This window comes from Marmota monax, unplaced genomic scaffold (assembly GCF_021218885.2).
Source record: "Marmota monax isolate L192 unplaced genomic scaffold, Marmota_monax_Labrador192_F-V1.1 WCK01_AAM20220418_F8-fsc00256, whole genome shotgun sequence".
Lineage (NCBI taxonomy): Eukaryota > Metazoa > Chordata > Mammalia > Rodentia > Sciuridae > Marmota > Marmota monax.
In genome coordinates, this window is record NW_026692286.1 from 1,239,104 (window position 1) to 1,262,221 (window position 23,118).

Genomic DNA, 23,118 nt, shown 5'->3' on the forward strand with positions numbered 1-23,118 from the left:
TTTTAACAGAATGCTTTTCACTTTGAAATTTTGAGTACGGACACATGACTTCATCTCTAGGACACAGTTAAAACTTCATTATTAACTTGATTTTCCTTTCTTTTTAAAGTAGCAAGTTTGTTTTCCTTGAATTTAAGGGGGGAAAAAAACTGTAGTGAAAATGAAGGAATCACTCAACTTATTATTTCTTAACATTTCTTTGCTTTAAGGAGTACTTCCTTTGAAAATCATTTCCTCTTTAAAAGTAAGAAAGTAAGCTGGGCATGGCAATGTATAACTATATTCCCAGCAACGTGGGAAGCTGACATAGGAGGATCACAAGTTCGAGATCAGCCTCAGCAACCTAGTGAGTCCCTCAGTAACTTAGTAAACCCTGTCTCAAAAAATAGAAAGGGCAGACAATGTGTCTCAGTGATAATGTAGCCCTGGAATCCCCAGCTTTTAAGTTTTAAACCCTATGCACCTCACGTTTCTCACCCTAGTTCCTAGACCCAGCCATCTAGTAAAGTTTAATTTCTAACTGCTGAGGAATTTGCTGTTGCCGATGATTTTTAAAATTTTTGCTCCTGTTGTTCATTTGTTAGGAGAATCTGTGAGACAATTTCTTTCTGCCATATTCACCACCCCCAAAATCTGTTCTTAGTACTGTTAAAAAAAACAACCCAACCCTAATTTTAGGCCCCTTGATTTTATTATAGGTTAGAAATTCTTCTAAGATTTCTGGGGATTTGGCACAGTGGTAGAGAATTTACTGGCCTACAAAAGGTTCTAGGTTCAATCCCTAGCTCCTGGACAGGTAAGGAAATAAAAAAAAAATCACCTCTCTTTTTTGATTAAAAAAGGTCAAAGAGTGGGGGCTGGGGTTGTGGCTCAGCGGTAAAGTGCTTGCCTAGCATTCATGAGGCACTGGGTTTGATCCTCAGCACCACATAAAAATGAAATAAATATACTGCGTCCACCTACAACTAAAAAAAATATATATTAAAAAAAAGGCCAAAGGATGATATTCTATATGAAAAAAAAATCATAGAAAAGTGGCTGGAAGTATACAGCTCAGCAGTAGAGCAAATTCTTAGCATGTATAAAGTCCTGGGTTCAATCCCCAGTAATATCCCCACACACCCCTCCTACCCCCTGTCCCCCAAAATCACATAATATTTATCTTGCTATTATTTTAAATTGTGGTTTACTTATATCTAAATCATATAGTCTGTTTGTACTATTTATTTTTTTTTTAACACCACTTTTAAGAAATAAGTAAAAGTTAAACTTACTTGATCTTTCCTTCCACTAATTGTTAAGTTACTTATGGCCCAAGCAGCTTCTTTCTGAGTGCCAAAATCCCCCTAAAAAAATAAAAGCAAAGCAAAAGGCTACTGTTGGCAATATAAGGATAACTAAAGAGAATGTTTTCTGGAATGATTTTTCAAGTGCTTATTTCTCCAGGTTTCCTTCTAGCTTTTCTACATATATATATAATTTTTACTTACTAGGATAAGATTTGTAACACGCAATCTACCCTGAACAAAGGAATTTTCTTTTTGGAAACTCTCCTGGAAACAATTTGACTTAATGTTACTATTCAATGCTATCACATTAAATAAAGATGACAATAAGGATGAAATAAAATCAGTAAAGAAAATTTTGGAAAAATCTGTAACTTCATTACAAAAATACAAATTGAAAAAATATTTAAAAATAACTTAAAAAGATGTGTATATATATTTGTTTATATAAACACATGTGTATGTAAATATTTCTGAATATGTATACATATATGTGCTTTTTGAAGCTATTTATATATATGAGATCTATATCTTTATAATCTCATCTTTTAGAATTTACCAAGAAAATATGGGAATTGCACAGCCAAAAAGTAAAAATCAACTGAAATCTTTATAATAGAAATATAACTAATTACAGATACCTACTAAATGAGCAGTACTAAATGAGGTTAAGAAAATCCAAGTATTTGTCAGTGAAGTTGGTGGGAGTACAAAAAGGCACAGTCCTCAAAGAGGGGGAATTGACACTATATAACAAAATTTACATATGTTTTTGTATATTTCCAGTAATCCTAAATACAACCTGGGAAAAGGGTAAAAACAAAACAAAACAAACCCCTTATAAGCTATTTGTGAAAGCACCACTATTTTCAACAGCAAAACACTAGAAATATCTCAAATGTCATGCATAATTGATTATGTTATAGTGCATCCATATAATGTACTATTCATAGTACTATATAATAAAAAGAAGAATAAGGGAAATACAAACAGGGAATAAAGCAGCTCTCTTTATAATGTCATGAAAGTGATCTCCAGTGTATGCATGAGTATTTGTGCGTGTGTATACATGGATATATACACACACACACACATATATTTATATATCATGGTAGCACACTCTATAATCCCAGAGACTTGGAAGGCTGAGACAAGAGGATATATATGGATAACTAGAGAAAATGTTTTCTGGAAAGATTTTTCAAGTGCTTATACACACATACCCCCACACACAGACACACATTTATCTATGCGCATACACACAAACATACCAGTATCCCGAGGATATGCAGTATATTATTTTCTGTATAAGGGTGGAAATAACCACATACATATCCATTTGCTTCTATTTTAGAAAGAAATAATGGAAGGATAAATCAAAAGTGGGTAAAATGATTAGCTAAAGGAATAAGGAGGGAGGAGCGGAAATGAAAATCAGACCTCTGAATATGTGCCCTGAAAACAAAAGTATATTTTTAACAAGAAATGAAAAACCAAGGTAACATGCTTATCAAAAATAAAAAACAGGGACTGGGCTGTAGATCAGTGGCAGAGCACTTGCCTAGCATGTGTGAGGCACTGGGTTCCATCCTCAGCACCACATAAAAATAAACAAATAAAATAAAAGCATTCTGTCCATCTACAACTATAAAAACAAACAAACAATCTGTGTGTCAAGTTGGTGGCTTAACCACACTCAGAGGTACACATTAAGTATTTCGCTAATGAAATACATCTTTTAGAAATACATCTTTTAAAAGTACATTCAAAGGTTGGGGTTGTGGCTCAGTGGTAGAGTGCTTGCCTAGCATGTGCGAGGACTTGGTTCAATTCTCAGCACCACATATAATTAAATGAATAAAATAAAGATCAATCAACATCTTTAAAAAATTTTTAAAAAAGTACATTCAAAGCCAGGCGTGGTAGCACTTGCCTATAATCCCAGTAGCTTGGGAGGCTGAGGCAGAAGGATCACAAATACAAAGCCAGCCCAGCAAAAGCAAGGCACTAAGCAACTCAGTGAGACCCTGTTCCCCACGTACACCCCCACCCCCCAAAAAAAACAACAAAATAGGGCTGGGGATATGGTGCAGTGGTCAAGTATCCCTGAGTTCAATCCCCTATATCCCCTGACCCAAAAGTACATTCAGTAGTCAACCCTCAGTAGTCATGTTGTTTATGGCAATGTGACTTGTTATTTTGATACTATAAATATATTTTACATATATTTACATCTCTTCCTTAGGCTGAAAACAATTTTTTATCCATAAGATATATGCCATCAATGGTATGCCTCAAAAAATGTATAACTGTACTGTATATAAAAGATAACCCTATAATATTTGATAGCTTCCTTTCATGATTCATTTCTTCAGAATTCTCATATTTGGGAGAATTAACAAGACCCTAAACAACTTATTAAGACCCTGTCTCAAAATAAAGAAATAAAAAAGACTGGGAATGGGACTCAATGGTAAAGCACACCTGGGTTCAATCCTCAGTCCCTTCCCCCACCTCAAAAATGAGTTCTTATAATGGAAGGGAGAGGAAGGGAAACCAGTTGAGTAGAGAAAGTGGACCAGGGAGAAGGAGATGGTAAGAGAAAGGGGAAGAACTGGGAAATGAAACTGACCAAATTATATCATATGCATGTAGGAATATGTCACAATGAATCCCATTAGTATGTGTAATCATAATATACCAATAAGTCAATGAATAAATAACTTGCTAAAAAAGTTCTCACGATCATCAACTCATCGTCAAAAATATTACCTATTGCTCACTCCAAAATATAGTCCGTATGGGAAAAGCACGATAAATCCTTAATGCTTAATTCTTTTTTCCTATCAGTCATTTTTTACACTTTATAACATGAATACAAAAATACCTGTCACTTATTTTATATTTACTGAAGCTGACAAAATATTATACCCTTGCCAGGCTTAGTGGCACATGCCTGTAAACCCAATGGCTAGGGAGGCTGAGACAGGCATTTTATACCACAGGTCCTTCATCTATTAGGGTGAATACCTAACTTTTTTGGGAAGAAAAAATACAGAAGGGCCAGAGGTTTCCAAGAAGAAATGAATCATATTAAAAAACTGCTGGATTCGAAAGCTTCAATACGAACACTATTTTACCTGTAATATTAGCATCACTATAGGATCTAATCAAATAAACAAAGAAAAAAAAGTATATATTTAGGGACTGGGAGTATGTCTTAGTGGTAGAGCACCTGCCTAATGTGTGAGGCTCTGGTTTGATTCCCAGCATCATAAAACAAACAAGTTAAAAAAAAAAAAAAAAAAAGGAAGATTACCTCTAGATAGGGAATAGGGGTGGGAGGGAAAGGAAGAGAGAAGGGGAATAGCATGGATGGTGGAAGGAGACCCTCATCATTATACAGAATACACGTATGAAGATGTGAATTTGGCGTTAACATACCTTATATACAATCAGAGATATGATAAATTGTGGTATAAAGATGTATTAAGAATTGCAATGCAAAAATAAATAAATAAAAAATAAAGCAGACTATATATTATATATATGTAAAATCCTTTCCCCTTATTTAGATGCGTACAATATGATCTTCTTACCTTATCCAAAAGGTGTATTATCATTGGTACAAGATTGGCATCAATAACTGCCTGTACCTGCTGTTGATTTCCTGCAGTGATGTTAGAGAGGAACCACACTGCTTCCTGTAGAAGAAGATCCTTTCAATATTTCTCATTAAAATATAAAATCTGTATCTGAACTAAGAAAAAAAGCATTTGTACTGTTTCCAAATGATTTTACTACTGAGTAAACTCCATAATAAAAATCTTGGGAATTTCAATTCTTCCCCCTTTCCATATATTCTATGAACAAATAGCTAATGGCCCCTAATCCAAATCACAATGAACTAACCCTTCTAAAGAATTCTCAATGACAATGCTCCCAAAGAGTATGACTCCAAAGAAGCTTGCATGGTTGGATAAAAAAACAATAAGCTGTAAAAGAAATTCAAAACTAAAACTTTTATAAATGACAATCAATAGCCTTCTCTCCTGTAATAAGCTTTATTGTCTATTCTACCCTTAGACTCCTAACCAAAGTAGGTAAATATCAACTATTCATAACAATGGAGACATCAGAAATAAAACAGTGGGCTGTTTTAGTTTATTTTATAATACTCAATCATTTGCACCATTTCTCTGAAAAGCTGAAGTGGACCCAGATGCTTGACTACTTTATTGGTCTACCTTAATAATCTTATAATGTTATCTTTTATATTACAATGGTGCTATACTTTTGTAAAGGTGATGGTCATCCCAAAGTGTTTTAAAGTTTCAAAGATAATAAATGCAATTACTAAAGCCACAGTTGGCATGAAATAAGATAAAATATCTACCTATATGCTATGTAGGATATTATCAGAATTTTCCTAACTGAAATTTATTAAACTTACCTATTTTTTTTAAAGGGAAACGTTTTCTCTATTCCTACAAACTGTTAAAACATGTTTTACTCTAAAAAATATTAGCATTGACTACTATACAATAGGCTCTTTTGGATCAGATCACAGGACCATGTTTAATGAACCTGTTAGAGATTTTAGGGTGCTGGGCTAGTTAGGTGAGCTGCTTTGGGGTTATAATCATTGGCAATGTTGTAAATCAACACCCCTATTATTTCTACAACAGCCTCAGATGCACTCCAATATCAGCATCACCATTCAGTGCCCCCTTTCCATAGCCAAAAACACACACATACACACACACAAACAATTAAGTACCATAAAATACTAATCTAGAATTAATATATTAAAAATTTTCAGTCATACAACATTCAACACCCAAGAATCTCCATTTCATCATTTCCAAAAGAGCCAAAAAACTCCACACTATAAATGTGGGTGTAGCTCAGAGGTGAAGCACATGCTTATAAGTAGATCATGTGAGGCTCAGGGTTTAACCCTCAGCACCAAAGAAGAAAAAGAGAACAAAAAAAAAAAAAAGAAAAAAGAAAAGAAAAACACTTGTGCAACTTGTTTTATATATGTAAAAATTATATACCAATTTGTGTTTCTAAAGAGTGATATACTTTCTCTTGATACATACATGACAGTTTAAATTAATAACATTATAGATACTTCTGGGACCCAAATTATATAAATGAAAACTACCAGTTTAATACTATTTTAAAATACTTACCTTATTAATTTTCTCTTTGGGATGTGTCAGGAGTGCTGGAAAGTGTGAGAGGGCATCACAGTTCAAAACTACTTGTGTTTGTTCATCAGTTCCAGTAACAATGTTGCCCACTGCTCTAAGTGCAGCTGTCTGAAATGTAAAAAGATATGTCTATCTTTGAATGCCATGTTTAAAGTAACTAATGGTAAGAAAACATGATTTTATCAAGAACAAACTTACCTGAACTTTAACTTCCTGGTGGCTGAGTAGAGGAACCAAGTGAGGAACTATTCCAGAGTCTATTACCATCTGTATCTGTTCATTGCCAGCATCAGTAAGATAAGAAAGGGCCCAGACCGTATCTACCAATATCTAATAAATAAAAGTTCCAACAGTCTTTGAATATTTTCTCATTGCAGTAATTTTTACCCATACTCCTAAGATTGTTCTATTTTCTTCTCTTACCATAATTCATTAGAATCTTTATTGTGCATCATTTAGCCAAATTCAGAAGTGTAGGTTAATTATGGTCCCAAATCCATGCCAGTATCTATTTTTAATTCACCAACCTATATATGCACTACAAAGCACATGAAATAGGAAAAAAAGTAATTTTCTTTCTCAAATGCTCAGGCTAAGGGATAACAGGCCCACAAATATTGTAGCTTATGTATATAGCTGGAAAGACTATAGGTATCCAACATGCACAATGGTTTAAACATCTATACTATATGGATATACCATACAGGTATACTTAAAGACAATATTAGTATTAGTTTATAGTGGTATTAGTTTTATAGCAGTTTAATCTTCTCCAACTAGTTTGCATTGCCTTATAAAACTGGAGGCAACTTCCTAAATACAAGAAAGACCCCAAAGCTACAGATCAAAACATTAAAACAACAAGCAAGCAAAAAAAAAACACTTTACACCAGCTGCTACTTTAAAAAAAAAAAAAAAAAAAAAAACGGCCTACAAATTTTTAGCGAGTATATTCTGAAGTGCAGCAGGTCATGTTTGATCTTTCTTTCTTTGGGTGTTAAGTACCAATTAGAAATTATGGCCAAAGAGTAGTATCACAACTATTTAACTGCTGCATATAAATACAATTATTGACCAAAAAGGTAAGAGAAAAAGAAAGAAACCACAGGAAAGATAACTGTGCCTGGAACTTTACTTCCAAAATCTTTCTTGAATGTCAACACTGTATCAAAGGATAAGCCAGAAGTTTAAAACTTTTAAGATTACAAACAAATGTTATACTTTAAGACAATCAAGGAGGCCCTAAAAAGGAGACAACAGCACTTTGTCATTATTCTTTCAGAAACTCAAGAAAATGCTTAAGGATGTGTTTCAATGTAAAAGAAGACATTCATGAAAATAACTCAAATATACTAGTATCAATATACGTGAAACAACTATTTCAATTTTCAAATGGAACTATTTCTTTTCCTGTAGCGTTAACAGAATCTGTTAATACAGGCCAAAAATTTCAAGTTACTTGCTCATGACTGCACATAAAAACCTGGCATCCTTCCCTTTTTAAAAGTCTAATGCCAAACATGTCATTGATATGCTCAGATCCAACTTACAACCCAATTCAAACTAGATCTCTAACATATTTTTAAAATTTTAATAAAAATAGTTATACATGGACACAATATTTTGTTTGTGGTGCTAAAGATCGAACCCAGAACCTCACACATGCAAGGAAAGCGCTCTGCCACTGAGCCACAACCCCCACCCTCTAGCATATTTTTTTGTATCAAAGTTTACATTCTACTATAAGTTTTCTAACTGTAACTACAGCGTAATGTCAGTGTAATGGCACTGTTCGTGAAAGCAGTTTTTATAACATCTTTGATGGCATAATTTAAGACTTTATTGTTAGAGCTTATCTAAGATTTTATTTTTAGTTAAACAATATTTAGTACACTACATTATAAGAAGAACAATGCAAATGAATTCCCCCAAGATACATCAAAAATAAGAAAAATGGAATTATAACCTCATCTAGATTGGAGTGAATAGGCAGAAAGAACAAAACATACTGCTAAGTAAAGTCAAGTAAAATGCCTGATTTTCCAAAAAAGATATAAACTTGGAGATTAATCTTCCCCGTGAATCTTTCAAAAACAAAATACTAAAATTTGTAATTTAACCAAAATTTTCGCTCTAAGGAGCCAAAAGCAAAAATTGCTTCTTTCATATATATATATATATATATATATATATATATATATATATATATATATATATTTTAAGTCCTAGACTATCTGGAGCTTAAAAAAACATTTTTTTTAGAGTAGAGATCATGTTTACCTATGAATTTTGTAAATTATGTCATTACTTGCCACAGTATATTCTATCTTTAATTTGCCTTATGTGCTTTAGAGAAATATATCCCTAGAAACTGGGCAACAACAGCTTAAAACTGGTCACCATATCAAATGTTTATCTTTTTCTTTTTTTTTGAAAGAGAAGGTCTTGCTATGTTGCCCAGGTAGGCCTCAAATTCCTAGAGTCTATTATCCTCATACCTCAGTTTCCCTAGTGACTGAAAACTATAAATTTGTACCACTAAACTCAGCTGCTGAACTTTTTTTTTGGTGATAATATTCGAGATTGAGCCTAGGGGCACTTACTTTACCACTGAATTACACCCTCAGTTCTTTGTATTTCTTTCTTTCCTTCTTTTTTTGAGACAGAGTCTTGCTAAGTTGCTAGGGCTATTCTCAAACTTGTGATCCTCCTGCCTCAGTCTCCCATGTCACTAGGATTATAGACAGGCAACTTTGTGCCGACTATTTTTAAAGAATTCCTGATTGTCACTATATATTCATGTGTTTTTCCTTACCTACTATATTGCTTGTATGGGTGTGTGTGTGTTTGTGTGTGTGTTTTCTTTTTTTCTGCTGTGGATTGAACCTACCACAGAGTTATACCCCTAGCACACATTCTTAGTTTAACACACCAAAGGCTAGTCTGGCTGGTCTGGCTTTTATAAGCAGTCACAGCAGTTTTCCACTTTATTTATATTCCCTGCATTGTTTTTTCCTTTGTTATTTGTGTTAGTAAGAATAAGCAAGATATCTTTGTAATGTCTTTAACATTACAAAGATTTTATCTTGCCTGTACTGCCTTTTCTCCCCTTGTTAGTTGGACAACCAATAGTTCTCCCTATACTAACTGAAGCTAAAAGTCACTATAACTGGAGAAACAAAGTAAAAACAGAATTAAGAGCAACTGATTTTCATGTGTACATATGGATACAAACTCATGCATATAAGCCAGGCACAATGGCATACTCCTATAATCTTAATGACTTAGGAGACTGAGGCAGGAAGACACCAAGTTTAAAGCCAGCCTCAGTAACTTAGGGAGGCTATAAGCATTTAGCAAAACCAATCCCCCCCCACCCCGCGCCAAAAAAAAAATGTGTGTGGGGGTGTGGGGGCTGGCGGCACCTACTAGGGATATGGCTCAGTGGTTAAGCACCCCTGGGTTCTATCCCTGATACCAAAAAATAAAAAAAATTCAAGCATGTGAGCACCAATATTTCTCTTTATCTTTCAAAAACAAAAAAACCACCATATGCATTCAATAGCCAGACTGCCAAAATGAGATTCCATAAAAAGTGCATAAATATAAAACATGATCTTAGTGAGAGTGATTACTAAGTGCCAACTTTATAATAGGCTCTATTTCTTCACTGAAATTGTATTTTGTGACACAGGAAAAACAGAGTAAATAAAAAGATACCAGATATGCATTGTAGGTCTTAGAATAGTAAAATCTGACAGAGAATACACTATCATGATCTTGATATATTTTTTACTCTACGTCGCATGGGGAGCCCTACATATACAACATGCACATATACACATACATGCAGGTAAAAAAAATATATGATGAGGAACATTTACTCACATTTACATCTGTGTGATGTATTAAAACACAAAGGGCTGGAAGTATCTGAGGAGAGAATACACAGATTTTAAAACAAATAAAAACATACTCATAATAGTATCTAATTTACTTATTGATTTTTAAAATTTGTTTACCTCTTGAATGGTTTCCATTGGTGGTGGTGGGTCTTTGTGACGACATAAGTTGACCATAACCCAAGTAACATTTCTTAAGAATGTTATAGGAATAGATGGACTTATGAATGAAAGTAAAGGTTTCACAACTCCAAGACTTATGACATAATCTCTACACTGTGGCCCGTCACCTGTAGAAAAGATTAATTTAATAAAATACATTAACAATAAGCATTTTTAGAAAACATAAAGCACCAGGTACAAAATGCTCCTTTAAGTATTTTAGCCAGAGTACAATTCAGTTTTATGCAAACGTTTTAGCAATAAGACAACTAATTTCATTCTAGGTCTTTTACCTAGAGTGCTAAGGTATTCTTTTGCACATTATTTACAACTTCAGCCTTATAAGCTGTCAGTTATAAAATATATTCATGCCAGTTGAACTCTGGAAGCCTAAGTCTTTAAAAATAACTCTGTGAACCAAGAACCATTTCTTTTATTTTTCCAAAAATCAATAGAATGCTTAGTGTAACACATTTTCATCTAATGAAAAAGATATATCAACAGTTGGGCATGGTGGCACATGCCTATTACCCCAGCTACCCAGGAGGCTGACGCAGGATTACAAATTCCAGGGGAGGATGGGCCACCTAGCAACATCCTGTCTCAAAATAAAAATAAAAAGGGTTGGAGATGTACTTCAGTGGCAGAGTGCTTGCCTAGCATATGCATGGCCTGAGTTCAATCCCCAGTAATACCCTTCTCCTCCCGCCCCATGTGTAAAATGCCATTAAAAAGAAAATATATATATAGAGTTCATACTTATCCACTATCAGAGAACCAAGAGTAGGGACTATAACTTATAGCTTTAGAAAACTATGTCAGAAAAAAAAAAAAAGGAGAGAACTAAATAGTAGTAGAGTAGTGATTTCTGAGCTAAAGCCCAGAAATATAATTAAGCAGAAACTGTGGGTACAGGATTCTGTATTTTAACAAGCTCTCCATGTGATTTGACAACACACTAAAGTTTAAGAACCAGTACTATAGATAGCAGTCAAATTTAATTTCTATATCTATAGAGTGTCACTATAATTTCTAATATGAAGCAGTGATGAAGTATTCCCATTAAAAAAAAGACCTTTCCTTACACTACTATATCTGGAGATAAGAAAGCAAAGGAGTAAGGATCCCTTGCATATACAAATAATGTAATTCCTATAGCAATAGTCCCTATGCTGGGATCATTTTATAGAGAAATCCTCCCATTAAAAAAACAATCATAACCATGCCATTTTCCATGCTGTTCCTTTCAGAGGACAACAAAGAGGTACATCACATCATGAAGGCTATATTCCACAATCCAAAGCCAACATCATACTGAATGGAGAAAAGCTGAAGGTATTTCCTCTAAAAACAGGAACAAAACAAGAATGCCCACTCTAAACATTCCTATTCAACACAGTTCTTGAAACTCTAGCCAGAGCAATCAAGCAAGAGAAGGAAATTAAAGAAATATAAATATGAAAAAGAAGTCAATAATCTGTTTGCTAATGACACCATTCTATACTTCGAAGATCCAAAAAACTCCAGAAGACTTTTGGAGCTGATAAACAAATTATTCTGGATAATACAAGATCAACATACAAAATAAATAGCATTTACATACCACAATAATGAATCTGCTGAGAAAGAAATCAGGAGAACAATTCCATTCACAACAGTTTCAAAAATAAAAAAACAAACAAAAGGAAAAAACCCAGAACTCCCCCCAACTCCAAAATCTTGGAAATAAATATAACCAAAGAGATACAAGACCTCTACAATGAAAATTATGGAACACTGAAGGAACAAATTGAAGATGACCTTGGAAGATGAAAAGATGTCCCATGTTCTTGGCTAGGTAGTATCAATATGGAAAAATTAGTCACATTACCCAAAGTGATCTATAGATTGAATGCAATCCCCATTATATACCAATGATTTTCTTCACAGATATAGAAAATACAGTACTAAAATTCACATGAAAGAAAAAAAGACCCAGAACAGTCAAATTATACTATGATGCCAATAGCATAACACTGGCTGATCTCAAATTATACTACAGAGCTATAGTAACAAACCAGCATGGTATTGTCATAAAAACAGATGTGAAGACCAATGGAATAAAACTTAGAAACAAGCTAACATAAATACAGTCATCTGATCCTCAACAAAGGGGCCAAAACCCTATGTTAGAGGAAAAAATAGCTGCCCTCCTACTTTTGGAACAGAGGATTGAACCCAAGGGCACTTAACCATCGAGCCATATCCTAGGCCTTTTTATTAAAAAAAAAAATTTAAGGGTCCCTGTAAGTTGCTGGGTCTGGTTTTAAACTTGTGATCCTCCTGAGTAGCTGGGACTACAGGCATTTACTACGACACCCGGTTGAAAAGATAGCCTTTAAAAAAAAAAAAGCCTTTTTCTTGGTGGTGGTGGGGGGCAGGGATTGAATTCAGGGACACTTGATTGAGCCATATCCCCTATTTTGTCTTTTATCTAGAGACAGGGTCTCACTGAGATGCTCAGTACCTCACTTTTGTTGGGGCTGGCTATTTGATCTTGTGATCCTCCTTCCTCAGCCTTCTAAGTCGCCGGGATTACAGGTGGGTGCCACCACACCTGGCAATAAATAGCTTTTTAAAAAAATGATATTGGGAAAACTAGAAAACCACATGAAGAGGAATAAAACTGGATCCTTACCCCTCACCCTGTACAAAAATCAACTTCAAGTGGATAAAGATCTAGACAAAACACAGGATCATTCCAACATATAGGCATGGGCACCAATTTCCTTAATAAGATTTCTCAAGCTCAAGAAATAAAGAACCAATAAATGGGATGGCATCAAATTAAAAAGCTTTTTTACAGCAAAGGAAACAAGAGCATAAAAAGAGTCTACAGAATGGGAGAAAACCTTTGCCAGCTAGTATTCCAATAGAGGATTAATATGCATGATATATAAAGAACTCAACCTCTCCCAATAACCCAACTGATAAATGTGCAAAATGATCTCAACAGACATTTCTCAAAAGAAGACAAAATGGCCAATATATGAAAAAATGTTCAACATTTTCAGCAATTAGGGAAGCACAAATCAAAATCACACTGAGACTTCATCTCACTCCAGTCAAAATGGCAATCATCAAAAATACTAATAAGAATAACTTCTGCATGGAAATGGAAGGAGACCCTCATTGTTATACAAAATTACATATAAGAGGAAGTGAGGGGAAAGGGGAAAAAAAAAGGGAGAGAAATGAATTACAGTAGATGGGGTAGAGAGAGAAGATGGGAGGGGAGGGGAGAGGAGGGGAGGGGGGATAGTAGAGGATAGGAAAGGCAACAGAATACAACAGACACTAGTATGGCAATATGTAAAAATGTGGATGTGTAACCGATGTGATTCTGCAATCTGTATACGGGGTAAAAATGGGAGTTCATAACCCACTTGAATCGAATGTATGAAATATGCTATGTCAAGAACTATGTAATGTTTTGAACAACTAATAATAAAAAAAAAGAATAACTTCTGGCAAGGATGTGGGGGGCAGGGAATACACTAATATACTGTTGGTGAGATGCCAAATTATTACAACCACTTTGGAAAGCAGTACAGAGATTCTTTGAAAGTCTAACAAGGGAACCACCATATGATCCAGTTTATTTCACTCCTTGGTAAATACTCAAACTAAAATCAGCATACTATAGTGATACATGTTTAGAGCAGCACAATTCACAATAGCCAAGTTATAAAACCAGTCTAGTTCCTGTCAACAATCAAAAGTAGAAAGAAAATGTGGTTTATATACACAATGGAGTTTTAGTCAGCCATAAAGAAGAATAAAATTATGCCATGTGCTGGTAAATGGATGGAACTGGAAAGCATCTGTGAAGTTAAATAAGTCAAGAGTGGAATATCTCTTCTCATATGTGGAAGAGAGACTAGGGAGGAAAGAGAACAAAAAGTGTGTGTGTGTGTGTGTGTGGGGGGGCCCCCTACATGGGAGACCCTTATGAAAATAGAAGGAACACCAATAAAGTAGAGAAAAGTCAGGGAGTGTGGGGAAGTACTGGAAAATAAAATCTATGAAATTATGCTATGTAAGTATGAATATATCATGATAATTCCTGCTTTTATATATAATTATAATTAAAATAATAATAGTAGAAGGGAAATCAGTAGAGTAGAGCAAGTGGATCAGGAGGAGGGAGGAGGGAAAGAAAAGGGAAGGTACTAGGGAATGAGATGGATCAAGTTATGTGTATGTACAAATATGGCATAATGAATCCCACTATTAAGTATAATTATATACATTAATGAAAATTTAAACAAAAAAAGGCACATCAAAACAATATTAGTTACTTCCATGCAAGAACAACAATATATCTATGGCAAGAGTAACTCAGAAACCTCACTTACTGAAATAAACACACCTATAAGAAAGGTGCTCTCTCTCAATAACATCTCTCTCTACATCAGGGACACAGAATAATTCAGACCCTAGATTTTTTCCCATTCTCTACTGAAGAAAATTCCTTGATTTTTTGAGTTTGGATGATCTTAGTTCCTAATTCTTGAAATATTAAAATTATCTTTAATTATTCTTTATAGAATTATTTATCAGAGAACACCTAATAGGTATAATAATTGTGGTTGTGTTGTGCAACATTTAATAGGCATTTAATACAACATTTAATACTTCCTACTGATTCATGGTAGGAGATACCACTGTACTTTATAAATTACTAAATTTGAATGTGATAAAGTCTGTAAAAGATTAAAAAAAGGTAATTTTAAACTCAAAACTTCCATTAAAGAGGAAATTTACTGGTTTAAGTTTTGCCACCATCCCCGTTTTTTTTTTATATTGTCTTTGATGGAGAAAGGTGAGAAATAGAATGGATTCCAAGATAAAAAAGGATAAAATCTAAATCATATTTTATAATTCTTCAAGTAATTTTAAAGTTGACTATATATAAACAGTATTTTAAGCAACAAAAATGTTCCTTCTGTTTTTCAAAGCTTTATACTTACATACAAAATTTCTGGAAGCTTTCTCACAAAACAAGTACTGAAGACAAATTGTTTTTCGTTTTCATCTATTAGTAGTAATTTTTATTACCTAGCATATGGCAATAATTGTTGGATTAGCATTATAAGTTTTATACAAACCTATGATATTTCCCAATGCCCACACTGCCTGCTCACAGACATTCTGATGAGGTGAATGAAGAAGCCTCAGGAAAAGTGGCACAGCATCTGAAGCAGGAAAACATGTTCACACTTAAGGCTGAAGACCATACTATAAAACAAAAATTAATCTTGATTTTCTGCTGAGATCTCAAAAAATATATATGTATGCATATGTACATGTATGTGTGTATGGAAATCTATTAAAAATATATCCTGGCTGATCTCTTTTTAAAGTTAGAATTGCGTTACTGTAAGAATTTTTGACTAGCAGTTTCCTTATTCAGTATCAAAAAGAATTTTAAAATATAGACAACTGTCAAATTCAACCTTAACTTAATATAATGGTGGGGGGTTGGGGAATCAAATTCAGCCTTAACCACAATCTTAATTCCAAAATAAAGATTCCTTAAAAAGTAAATATCACCCACAAATAAAACAAAGATTAAACTTTTAAGAAACTATTTAAGAAATTCTGAATATACAAAATTAGTATGATTGTGGGTCCTTAGGCCTGTGATTCCTGGGCCACTTGAGACCTGAATCAGCTGGTTAATAAAGATGGGAACAACAGTCAGATCTGTAAATGAACAGAATAATAAAACACTAAACAAATGATATCTCCTTCCTTTCTTCAGATACCACTTTGAAGAAAACTATGTAGGTGTATGTAAATCAATCATATTAACTTACAATAAAAATTCACTTATCTATTTTTGGTATATTAAGACAGACTAGCAGTGATAAATTCTAAGCCTCTTTCTAATCTTTAAGGATGGCATAAAACAGGAAAGAGCAGAGGTATGAATAAGATATTATGAAATCCTAAGTTTACCTGATAGCCAACTATATTAAAAAAAAAAAAAAAAGCCAAAACACAAAACAAAATATACTTAAACCCAAAACTAAACAAGTTTTAGTAGGATGTAAGATGATTATTTTTCCTAAATTATAACACACGTTAGAATATAAAATGTTTGCATGGCTAACATCTGCTCCCCACACCTTCAAAACCATTAAGAAATTAGTGCTTATGATTTGAACTAGTTTATACATGGCTTACGTTTAACAATCCTTAAAATATCTTTTTAAAAAATGATTACTCTTTGGTAGAAGAATGAAATAGTATTCATGAAAAAAATACACCTAAGTTACTATATCTCATAGTAATTTTCCACTTATAACTCTTGAAATACTCAGTTTTAGAAAGTAATCTAAGAGAAAATGTCAGTTACCTGAACAAGTTGATTAAAGTAACATATTTAAATTAGCTATTTCAACAGCCCTAAACACTAATGGGTAGCTATTATTTTACAATGTAAATAGTTATATACTTTACTGACTTAAAAATCACAATTTTGTTCGTTAATAAACAACTTACTGGACTGAACCACTGCTTGAGTTTGTTCAGAGGTTCCAGATGCAATATTTGTCAAAGCCCATGCAGCTTCAAACTGTAAAGAAGGACTATAAAACAACAAAATTATTTAAACAGATGATTTTTACACTGACCCAAATATCTACCAATCATTTCCTACCTCTAGCTTTTAATATGTTTAAAATGCATCATCTATCTATCCAGCATTTAAAAACAAAACAAAAAACCCAAAAAACCCCAATCACTGTTTAAAACATTTTACTTCTCTATAAAGATATATATATATATATATATATATATATATATATATATATCTTACCTCTTCCTATATCTTTATTTTTTGTAATGTATCTTTATTAAGATACTTGTATATTACTCCCCTAGTTTTGTCTTCTGTCCATTTTCAAGCCTTACAAGTTAAATTGATAACTTGATAATGATAAATTTATCAAGTTAAACTCCTACTTGGCCTTTGCCTGCATCTCCTGACATTAACTTATTTTGCATTGCTTTTCACTTTTGACTTTAATTCCATCCCACAACCTTCTTTTCTTTAAAGATCAAACTTAAATACTAGGAAATCTTGCCGTCTCCAAAGGATATATTCTAAATTTATTAAATAATGTACTTACTTGTCATCTCTTTCAAGACAATGGACTAAAATAGGCAATATTCCAGATTTTATTAAGTCATCAATTGGTGGATTTCGATCACTGGACAAAAGCTTCCTGTAAGATACATAACCTCTTTGTAACTTAATGACATACACAATTATATATTTGGTAAATATATTATCAGATCTTAAATATATGGCACAAGTACCTTCTTTGAAAGTTAATTTTTATAATTTATATAATGCAATAGTTTCTCTAATTATAAAAGACTATTTTGTAAATTAAATTTAGAGATGATCAATAATTAGGAAAATATGATGGACATTTTATCACTTTTATTAATATAATATTATATTCCCTCAGTGAATTTCTGAATATGGCTTATAACTAAATGTTTTTATATGCTTTACCTTTGGTTTTAATTAAATTTTGGGCTCAGAGAAAATAATTGGCAAACTTTGACCTAGCATTTACTCTGCTAAAAAAGAAATAAAGGTCATTGAAACATCCAAATGATTCATATTAAGTCACAAAAGAGTCAAGGGCAAGAACAAGTAGGCTGCTGATTTATGTTTATAGCTGACACTAGTATTCAATTTTTTATCCTATTCTGTACACTAAATTGAGTGTACAGAACACTCTCATCTCACCAACTAAAAATGAATGGAATAATGACAGCAATACACAGGAAAATACCCAAAGAGATGCTGGAGACTGAGACAGATTAGATACATCCCTGCTCTCATGGAGCTTATAAGATAAAAACAAACAAAACCCAGCTAATACTTATTTTCACATGTGGGAGACTGCAGTTAGCAAATTAAACCCTAAATGTGACCTGACACAAATCTTTACATTGGAATCCCCTGCATTATTAGTATACAAAGAAAAGGCTTAATGGGACTGGGGTTGTGGCTCAGTGGTTGAGCGCTTGCCTCGGACATGTGAGGCCCTGGGTTCGATCCTCAGCACCACATATAAATAAAACAAAGGTATTTTGTCCATCTACAACTAAAAACAACATTTAAAAAAATAAAAGAAAAGGCTTAAGAACCAACACACCTGAGGCAGGAGTGTTGCAAGGTCAAAGCCTCAGCAATTTAGTGAAACCCTATCTCAAAACACAAAAATAAAATAAAAAGGGTTGGAAATATGGCTCAGTAGTAAGCTTCCCTGGGTTCAATTCCTAGTACCAAAACAAACAAACAAACAAACAAAATGAATAAATAAAAGGAACCAGCCTGGTGGCATACACCTTAGCGAAGCTGAGGCAGGGGGATTCCAAGTTCAAAACCAGTTTCAGCAATTTAGCCAGGCCCTAAGCAACTTATCAAGATCCTGTCTCAAAATAAAAAATTAAAAAGGCTGGAGATGTAGCTTAGTTGTAGGATACCCCTGAGTTTAGTTTAGTTAATTCCCAGAACCAAACACAAAACAAAAAAACCCTTAAGCAGCTCATCTCCCCCATGTAAACTGACAGTTGCTTATTTACTACCCTATGAATATACAACTCCTTGACCTAGCTTTAAACTGCTCTACAAATTGGCTCTACTTTACCTAATTAATCTTATTCTCTGTAACTCAAAAACAACAACAGCTCAGTTGTCACACCACCACAATCTCATTTTTTGTTTGCTTTTTTGCTACTGTGGATTGAACCCAGGAGTACTTTACTACTGAACTATACCATCCTGCCTCAGCCAACTGAAGTGCTGGGATTCCAGGCACACTATCACACCTGACTTCTATCTCATTTCTAAGTCCTTTCTTATATGCTACTCCCCTCTCTGTTAATGCCTAAGCACCTCTTTATTCAAATGCTATCTCTTCCAAGTCCATCTCAAGTTCTATGTTTTACACAATACCATCTATCTATTCTGAGCATTTACAGAGCACAGTCCTAATTTGCTACTAAGTATCATTACTTCCTATGTAGTTCTGCATTCCCAATTAGATTCTAAACTTAAGAGAAAAATTAGATCACATGGAGTTTTCCAAAACATAAGGCACAGTAATTAGCACAAGTAGAAATAAAAAAAAAATTATAAAAATCGTAACACCAAATTTTTCTCATTCAAGGTTGTAGGAAATCAAAGATAATGATTTTTTTAAAGAAATATTTTTTTAAATATTTTTTTTTTAGTTGTAGTTGGACACAATACCTTTATTTTCTTTATTTATTTTTATGTGGTGCTGAGAATCAAACCCAATGCCTCACACATGCTGGGCAAGCACTCTACCTTTGAGCCACAACCCCAACCCCAAAGGGTAAAGATTTAATAAAAATATTTTACTGCTTCACCAAGGACAGAAATGGCTTTTATTCTTTTGATAATAAAGAACACAATTAGATGGGCACGGTGGCACATGCCTGTAATCCCAGCGGCTCGGGAGGTGGAGGCAGGAGGATCTTGAATTCAAAGCCAGCCTCAGCAATTTAGTGAGGCACTAAGCAACTCAGTGAGACCCTGTCTCTAATAAAATATAAAACAAGGCTGGGGATGTGGCTCAGTGGTCAAGTGCCCCTCAGTTCAATCCCCAGTAAGCTCCCTCCCAAAAAAGAATACAGTATATACAACATATAATATAAAACCAGTTTGGTGCCCATCTTGATCTGTGTTAAGGTTCCAGCAGTTTTACCCATTGTTCCTTTTGCAACATCAATGTAAAGGTTACTAACATGATGAAAAAGGGCAAAAAAAAAAAAAAAAAAAAGTCTTAAAATTAGTTTGTTTTTTATGCCTGAAATTGTCTCAGATCTTTAGGAATGCACAGACCATGCTTTGAGAACCTCTTAAGATGCACTGGGCTTTAATTTTCTTGCAGAGCTCATACACTCACAGAAACTAAACAGAAACAGTTAACAAACAACACTAACAATTTCTTAATTATTAGCCTTTCTGAGATGTGAATAGTTTTGTAGTTTTTCTTCCTACATGCTTTAGTATTCTCTAAAAAGTTTTTTATGTAATTCTATATTTCCCTATTTGTTCTAAGTTATTTTAGGTGAATACACAAAAGTAGAAAGTAGAACAAAATACAAAAAGGATTCATGCATTGGATAAGATAATGGATGGACCTGTGAAATTTTTTTTCCAGTTTGAAATTCTATTAACTAAGATCAATTTATTGTGTGTCTCTTTCCCACTAATAATCATATCATATGGTGGTGTTATTATATTCATAAATATACAAAGCAACTACCATTTGCATAATGGTACGACCTGACTTCTCCCAATTTATTTGTTCATGCAGATGCCTTCGTAATAATTTTTTTTCTTCTGGTTTTTCCCTTAACATATGAGGGCACAGGATTCACAACAAAAATGTACAAAATAACTTGGTATTTCTGGCCTGGAAAGACACCAAGAGCATATGCAGCTATATATCTTGAAGTCTGTTACACACTGATATAGTATGCTTATAGGTATCAGAAAAATTAGCTGACTGTTAAGTGTCTGAATAATATGACTTTTATAAAATAAAGCCTATAAATTAGTAACAGCTAAAGCTTTGTAAATAATGCTTTTATATTATTCTAAGCAGTAATCCGTTAAATCAACTTTTCCCTAGAATTTTGATGTATTATGTACATGAAAGATTCACTGTATTTATTTAAGCTCATGAGGATTTAAAAATTGCCACCAATGTTAGTACTCTAAATCAAAGAACAATTTTGTGGAATAAATTTAGTTTTTTCTATTACTGTTTACTGTTTGTCAAATTTAAATTTGACTGTAACCCTAAACAGTACCCCTATATAACACATAAAATTTAAATCTGTCTTCAAAACTTAACTTACCTAGCAGCTTGTACTGCACTTAATTGAATTCCTTGGTTATCACTTGAAGCATTCTATAAAAAAAAATAAGACAAATTATGATGGAGAGACATAATAATTAATTGCTGAGTCCAGGAAATACAAAGGGGTGGGGAGAAGCTACTTACCTGAACAATAGCTTCTAGAGAGGTATTTTGCTGGGGAAAAAGTTAAAGAGAACAAATAAAGTTAAAAAGTCACCTGAGAAAGCTATATTTATGTGAAATCTTTCACAAGTTACCAGAATAATAGTAACTTACCACTCTATAATCACCATCTATATCAGAGTCTTCACAGATATCTTCATGTGGTACATTTCTTCTCTTTAAGAGATGTTCATCTCTTTTATTCTTTAAAAAATAAAAATTAAAAAAGAAAGTCAAAGAATTTCTGTTCAAAAAAAAAAAAGCCAAACACTTCCAAAGGTTAGATTTGCAGGATTCGGCCTACAGAAACATGAAGTGTCTTTTAAAACTCAAATGCAAAAAAATTAAACAACAGTGTGAACCAAACACTTAACTGATACTAATTTAAGTCCCAAATCACAAATATGTATAGTTTTAAGCCAGAACCAAACATATATATTTTTACTTAAAAGTACTAAACCATTTTACACATCATCTGGGAGTTTCTTTTTATCACCTAAAAGCAAAGTCAAAGCAAAAATTGGACAATTCAAATCAATAATGTCTTACAAAAATCAAGGGCCACTTGAATTTCACTAAAAATGTTTGAGGCAAATTTACAAATATATCCTCAACTCCACAATCTACTTTTAATACTTGAAAATTTGATAAAATTTATAAGTAACAAGTTTTCTCAAGGCCTATCACCTATTAATTATTAGAATTACTTATATATCTCTATAACTTATACTTTACATAAATTAATAAAAATCACAAAAAATCTGGTAAGTTGTTATATCTACTTTTGCACAGTGGACAAGTCCTATCTTGCCAATTTCAATAGCTTTTCAAAACTAGTCAAAACTTCCTTTTGTAAAAGAAAAAGAAATGTTGAACATCTAAGATTTAAAAAAAGCTTAACTATATTCAATCAAAAAAATTAGTTACACAATAGGAAATATATTTGCATAAAAACATATACTTAACGACTTCTATATATTCTATATTGACTTCTATATATTCTATATTGCTGTTAGAATTATGCCTGGAAGTTCCAATATTTATCAGACTCACCTTCCTTAATTCAACTACAACTTCATTTCGCTGTCTTCTCATAGTCTACAAAAAAAAATAAAATAAAAAAATTTAAAATCACCTCAAATTCCATTACCCAGAGAAAACCACTATTAACATTTTAATGCACAACCTAATCTTTTCTTCTAGTTAAATAGGCAAATAGTCATATATTACTCATCTCATTATCATACTATATAGGTGATTTTCCATCTTTAGTTCACATTTATATTTCCTTTAAAATTACTAGTATTATTATTATAATACTGGCTATATTATAATTTTAAAATACTGGCTATATTATAATTTTAAAAACCGTTACATAAAATTTATAAAAAAAAGATTGTCATTCTTTCTAATTTAACCATTC

General features: G+C 33.1%; 1 protein-coding gene and 1 non-coding gene across 2 annotated transcripts in view; both read right to left on the reverse strand.

Moving 5' to 3' along the window:
* The window catches only part of Kpna4 (karyopherin subunit alpha 4), a 64,628-nt gene that overhangs the window by 6,058 nt on the left and 35,452 nt on the right, over nt 1-23,118 (reverse strand). The window contains exons 2-14 of the mRNA XM_046440479.2: nt 22,749-22,793; nt 21,810-21,899; nt 21,678-21,707; nt 21,532-21,584; nt 17,748-17,843; nt 17,119-17,204; nt 15,720-15,806; nt 10,528-10,697; nt 10,394-10,438; nt 6,704-6,835; nt 6,485-6,613; nt 4,886-4,990; nt 1,275-1,346 (exon numbers count right to left, since the gene is read on the reverse strand). Of these exons, the coding sequence (XP_046296435.1) occupies nt 1,275-1,346; nt 4,886-4,990; nt 6,485-6,613; nt 6,704-6,835; nt 10,394-10,438; nt 10,528-10,697; nt 15,720-15,806; nt 17,119-17,204; nt 17,748-17,843; nt 21,532-21,584; nt 21,678-21,707; nt 21,810-21,899; nt 22,749-22,793 (1,140 nt within the window). The remainder of the gene's footprint in view (nt 1-1,274; nt 1,347-4,885; nt 4,991-6,484; nt 6,614-6,703; nt 6,836-10,393; nt 10,439-10,527; nt 10,698-15,719; nt 15,807-17,118; nt 17,205-17,747; nt 17,844-21,531; nt 21,585-21,677; nt 21,708-21,809; nt 21,900-22,748; nt 22,794-23,118) is intronic.
* On the reverse strand, nt 5,841-6,153 carry LOC124090114 (small Cajal body-specific RNA 7). Its single transcript, XR_006850958.1, has one exon. It is a non-coding gene; the product is annotated as a small Cajal body-specific RNA 7 (non-coding RNA).